This window comes from Phasianus colchicus, chromosome 26 (genome assembly GCF_987193195.1).
Source record: "Phasianus colchicus chromosome 26, bPhaCol1.hap1.1, whole genome shotgun sequence".
In the NCBI taxonomy this organism is placed as follows: Eukaryota; Metazoa; Chordata; class Aves; order Galliformes; family Phasianidae; genus Phasianus; species Phasianus colchicus.
Window position 1 is genome coordinate 4,297,242 of NC_143461.1, and position 5,268 is coordinate 4,302,509.

Consider the following 5,268-nt stretch of genomic DNA (forward strand, 5'->3'; position numbering starts at 1 on the left):
GAAACCAGGTGAAAAAAATCCCCTCCGACCTCTAAATAAGCGAACGCGAGTGGGAAATTTGGGGTGAAAAGAGGCAGAAAGCAGAACCTCAGCCTGCGCTGCTCCTGGAGCTGGCAGCAGGGCTGTGTCTGAACGAGGATTCCTTGAAAAAAAAGGGTAAAATCCCATTTTCCATCCAGCGTTGCTTCTTCCTTCCTTGCACGCTGTGCTGTTGGATCTTCCTTCAACGAGATATAAAGAAAAAGGGCAAAAAATAATAATAATAATAAATAAATAGAATAAAATCATAGAGTCATAGAATCCCAAGGTTGGAAACGACCTATAAGATAAAATAAGATTAAATAAGGCACAAAGCACCGGGCCAATCGCTCCTCTGTAGCAGCAGCTCCTCTCCCAGCCCGGATCCCTTCGGGTTTTCTCATTCAGAGCTGCCCCTTTTCGACCCCCCCTCTTCCCCCCCCATCTCCCCCCGCACCTTCTGGACCCGACGGCGGCCCCGCATTGCTGCTCACGGCGTTCAACTTGGCCTTGACCCCAAGACGGAGCCCGGACGGAGCTGCGGCAAACGCGGAGCCGAGAGCAAAGCAGGGAGCGGAGCAAATGGGAGCTGGATGGAGAAAGGGGGGGAGGGGGGGGAGTTGGGGGAACGGACATGAAGGGCATCAAAGGAGAGCGGTCGTTAAAGTGTGGAAAGGGGGGGAAAAAAAAGGGGGGGGGCTTTGAAAGAGGAAAGATGGAGGTTAAAAAGATAGGAGTATTATTTTTTCATTTTCTTCCTTTTTGTCTTTTTTTTTTTCTTTTCCCCGGTTTTTTAAATCTCCCATTTTCTTTCTTCTTTAGTTTCTCTTCGGTTTTTTTTTCCCTCTTCTTCTTTTCTCTCTTCTTCTTTTCTCTTTTCCTTTCTCTCTTTTCCTTTCTCTCCTTTCCTTTCTCTCTTTTCCTTCCTCTCTTTTCTTTTTTTCCTCTTTTCCTTTTTCCTCTTTTCTTTATTCTCTTTCCTTTTTCCCCTTTTTTCTCTATTTTTTCCCTTCTTTTCTTTATGTTTTCCCCTCTCCTTTCTTTTTTCCCTGTTCTTTCTTTTATTTTTTATTTCATTTCTTTTTCTTCCTATTTCTTTTTTCTCTCTTTTCCATTTTTTTCCTTTTCCCCCCCTTTCCTTTCTTTCTCCTTTCACTTTTTTTCTTCTCCTTTCACTTTTTCTCTTTTCGTTCTTATTTATTTCTCATTTCTTTTTTTTTTCTTATTTCCTTTTCATCATTTTCTTTTTCCTTTTTTCTTTTTCTTTCTTCTTTATCTTCCTCTTTTTTTGCCCCAATTTTTCTCCCGCTTTTCTTCCGAAAACTCAAATCAAATCAAATCAAACAAAACCCACCGCGTCCACAAAGACCCCAAGATTTTCAGCAGCACCGAACGACAAAAGCCGAGACCGAACCCGCAGCTCCGCGCTGATTTTTACCCTTTTTCTGTAGGACACAGCGGGACAAAATCCCATAGGGACCCCACGGATCCCCTGAGCTGAAAGGAGCGGTGTCAGCGAGGGGGGGTGGGAAGATCTCCAAGGCCTTTTCCTCAGGATTTGCCGTTGCAGACCCAGCTCTGTCCCTCTCCCCACCCTGCCCTCAGCCCACCCAGCCGCATTCGCATCCACAGGTGGGGATGAAGCTTCAATCCGCCCCCCCTTCACCCCCCGGACCGCTTTGCGGAGCCGCTGCTTTCCCGACGCGATCATTGCCTCCCCCCACCCCCTTTCAGTTTGGGGTTGGGGGCCTCAAAGCTTTCTTTGGTGGTTGAAGACGCACGGCAGAAGGAGCAGCGGTGCTGATATTTGGTAACGAGAAAAAGAGGAATTCTCGATTTCTTGTGGATTTTTTTAAGCTGATCTCTTTGCAAGAAGGAAACAACGCAGAGGCAGTGCGTGAGCTGCTCTGCCCTTCGGGTGACGGTGCTGAAGGTTTCCCCCAGGCAAAAACTTTTAGGGGAAAACGGAGAGGAACAGGAGGGAGAAAAGCAGATTTGTGTTTGCACCACAGCTACAGGCAATGAAAAATGTGCATAGCCCGATCATTTCTGAACATTTACACGCACGTGGGCCTCGGTGTATTAACTCCAAACTTCTCCACGTTGAAGCAATCCTCCATTTCCACACCTGCCTGTCCATACCCTTCTGTATGCCCACTCCTCCTGCACCCAAAGGCTCCCTCTATCATCCCTCTCCATTTCCAAACTTTCCCTTTGAGCTGCTGACTTGGACCCCCATCCCAAATCCCCATCAGCACTGCATGAGAAGGCAAAGCTGAACGTGAAGAGACCCTTTTCTCCCCACCCTTTGCAGTTATTTTTTTCTCTTTTCACTCCTTGCTTGTCAGGATCATTCCTTGGCCTTCCCTGCACCCTGTCTATAGGTTATATATAGGTTTAGGTACGAAGCTGTGCCTAATACAGAGGTTAGGTAGAGGTTATATAGGATATAGGTTTTGTTGGTTTACACTGTGATGGGTGGCTGCAGGAATGTGCATGGGACACAATCTATGAGCAAGGCCAGGCTGACGGCCTCCCCAGGTGTCCCCACTGGAGTTTTTCTGCTCTCAGACCTCTAAGGAAGATGTGGACACATCGCTATGGGATGGTTTGAAGCCGAGCCTGTGTTTTTCCACCAGGAATTACTCCTCCGTGCTGCTCTCCATCCTCCCTCCCCTCCTCCCTCCCTCATCCCCCATCCCTCCCTCTATCCCTTCTCCCCCCTTCTTATTTTTTTGTATAATGCACAGGCTTGTACCCGCCTGTCACGTGCTGGGGAGGTTTCCTCCCTCCTCCTCCGACTGCAATAAAAGTATTTTCGCAATTTCTGCAGCCACGGTTTATTAGGGCTGGGCTGGAGATTTTTTTTTTTTTTTTTTCTTTCTGTGGGTCCGTGTGTGTGTGTGTGTGTTTTTTTTTTTTTTCTCCCCCCTCCTTCTCCGTCCTTTTTCCCCCACGCAGCAACCAATGAGGCCGGCTCTACCCGTTGCGTCAGGGCAGCCCGGCGGGGCAAGGCAGATCTCGGCAGCTCTCAGCCTTTTAAAAAGATCCGGGACCCCCCCCCTTTCGGGCAGTACCCGGGTGAAGTCGAGCAGCTTCTCTCCATGCCCCGGCCCCCGCGCCGCCCCGCATGCAGCCCCCTGGCCTCGAGGGGCTCCTGGCTGCCGGCGGCTTCGCAGGCGGTCAAGGCAGGATCCTGCCGCCCCCACCGGCCCTCGGTTGCCCTTCGCCTCCCCCCGGGATGAACCCCGGTTACCCGACTGAAGAAGCGGCCAAGCCGTGCCTTACGGCCCCCCCCGGCCCCGCCGCCCCTCCTGGTCCCACCGCTTCAGCTCCGCTGCCCTACGGGTACCTGGGTGGGGGTTATTATTCTTGCCGAGTCGCCCGCAGCGCCCTCAAAGCCGGTCCGACACAGGGGCCGTTTCCCCCCGAGAAGTACCTGGACCCCCCCGCGGGCAGCGAGGATTTTCAGAGCCGTCCCGCAGAGTTGGCTTTCTACCCCGGTTACGGTGCACCGTATCAGCCTGTGGCCGGATACCTGGACGTGTCGGTGGTGCCGGGGTTGGGAGGTCCAGGAGAACCGAGGCACGAAGCGTTGCTGCCCGTGGATGGTTACCATCAGCCCTGGGCTCTGGGAGGCAGCTGGAGCGGTCAGATGTGCTGTCCCAAGGAGCAAGGCCAGGCGGGTTACCTCCTGAAATCCGCTTTTGCAGGTAAAGTCCATGGGCTGGAGATGCGGAGGGGCTGTGAGAGGGGTGGTTGGGAGCAAGGCTTCAAGTAGTTTGCTTCAATAAGGCTTATAATAACCTACTGGAAAATAAAATGGTGCTGTCGACCAGGAGCTCTTCACTGTGAGCAAGAGGGAGGCCAGGCTGCAAAAATAAGAAGTAAGATGAACGATGCCCTTTGCAGCTTTGAGGCGATCGGTGACATAACCCGGGGCAGCAGTGGGAATGGGGAAAGAGAATGTGTTATTGTTAGGCTGCCTCACGTTGGTGGTCGTTACCTGGACCCCTCAAAAAAAAAAAAAAAAAAAAAAAAAAAAAAAAAAGTTTAGAGACGAAAAATAATATATAAATACGTTCAGAGAAGAAAAAACAATATATAAATACGTTTAGACACCAACATTAAGAACAATATATAAATAAGTTTAAAGGAGAAGGACAATGTATAAATAAGTTTAGAGGAGAAGGACGATATATAAATAGGCTTAGAGGAGAAAGGCTATAGGAATAAATGCAGAGGAGAAAAAAATAAGATTTGAATAAATGCGGAGAAGAAAACAATAAGATTTAAATAAATGCAGAGGGGAGAAACAAGATTTGAATGCACGTAAAGAGGAAAACCGTGTATGAATAAATGCAAATAGGCAAAATAACCTTTACATTTCGTTAGGGAATAGACCGTAAGTAGATAGGGAGGCTGGAGGGAAGGACCGGGGTGGCAGAGGGGAAGGTGCTGCTGTCGGATTTGGGGGTCCCGGGTGCGTTGTGCCCCCCCAGCCCGGCCCCGTTCAGCCCCATCTCTCCCAGACGCCGCCGCTCCGTTGCCCCCCGACGGCTGCACCTTTCGCCGGGGCCGCAAGAAGAGAGTCCCGTACAGCAAGGGGCAGCTGAAGGAGCTGGAGAAGGAGTACGCCAGCAGCAAATTCATCACCCGAGACAAAAGGAGGAAGATCTCGGCAGCCACCAACCTTACGGAAAGACAGATCACCATCTGGTTCCAGAACAGGAGGGTGAAAGAGAAAAAAGTCGTCGCCAAAATCAAAAGCAGCAGCGTCGCTCAGTGAGAACCACAGCCATTCCAAACCGTAGCCCCAAAGGATCCCCTGGGCTCCGGCACGTTGAGCAGCACCGGGAGGGGGGGGTGAAGCATCGTCCCCATGGGGCAATGAAGGGTATTTTGTTCCCGAGGGGCAAAAACCCATCGGCAGATGTGGGCACCGCACGTCGGAAAGGGCAACGATCCCATCCAGGACTACGTACAGTTCGCTCTTTTCTGCCTTTATCACGTCGCGTTCGCTTCGTTTCCCTCCGTCGCTTTTGTTCGAACTGCATCAGCAGAGCGCTTTCTTAAAAAAAAAAAAAAAAAAAAAAAAAAAAAAAAGCCTAATTGCATTAATTAACCCCGAACGCAACTCCTGTCTCGTCTGCGTAAGGCGGATCGAAGGGGAAGGGGGGGGAAGGGGGGATGCACTGCACACGGATTTGGTCTGCAAGGCAAAAACCCGAACTTAGAATCCAGGCAGGA

The 5,268-nt window shown here is 50.5% G+C and overlaps 1 protein-coding gene across 1 annotated transcript; it reads left to right on the forward strand.

Annotated features, from left to right (window-relative positions):
• The first annotated feature begins 3,105 nt into the window (after positions 1-3,105).
• Positions 3,106-5,048, forward strand: HOXB13 (homeobox B13). Its single transcript, XM_031600509.2, has 2 exons — positions 3,106-3,731; positions 4,551-5,048. The coding sequence occupies exons 1-2, from the start codon at positions 3,149-3,151 to the stop codon at positions 4,805-4,807; spliced, it is 840 nt and encodes a 279-aa protein (XP_031456369.1). The 5' UTR covers positions 3,106-3,148; the 3' UTR covers positions 4,808-5,048.
• Positions 5,049-5,268: the final 220 nt, after the last annotated feature.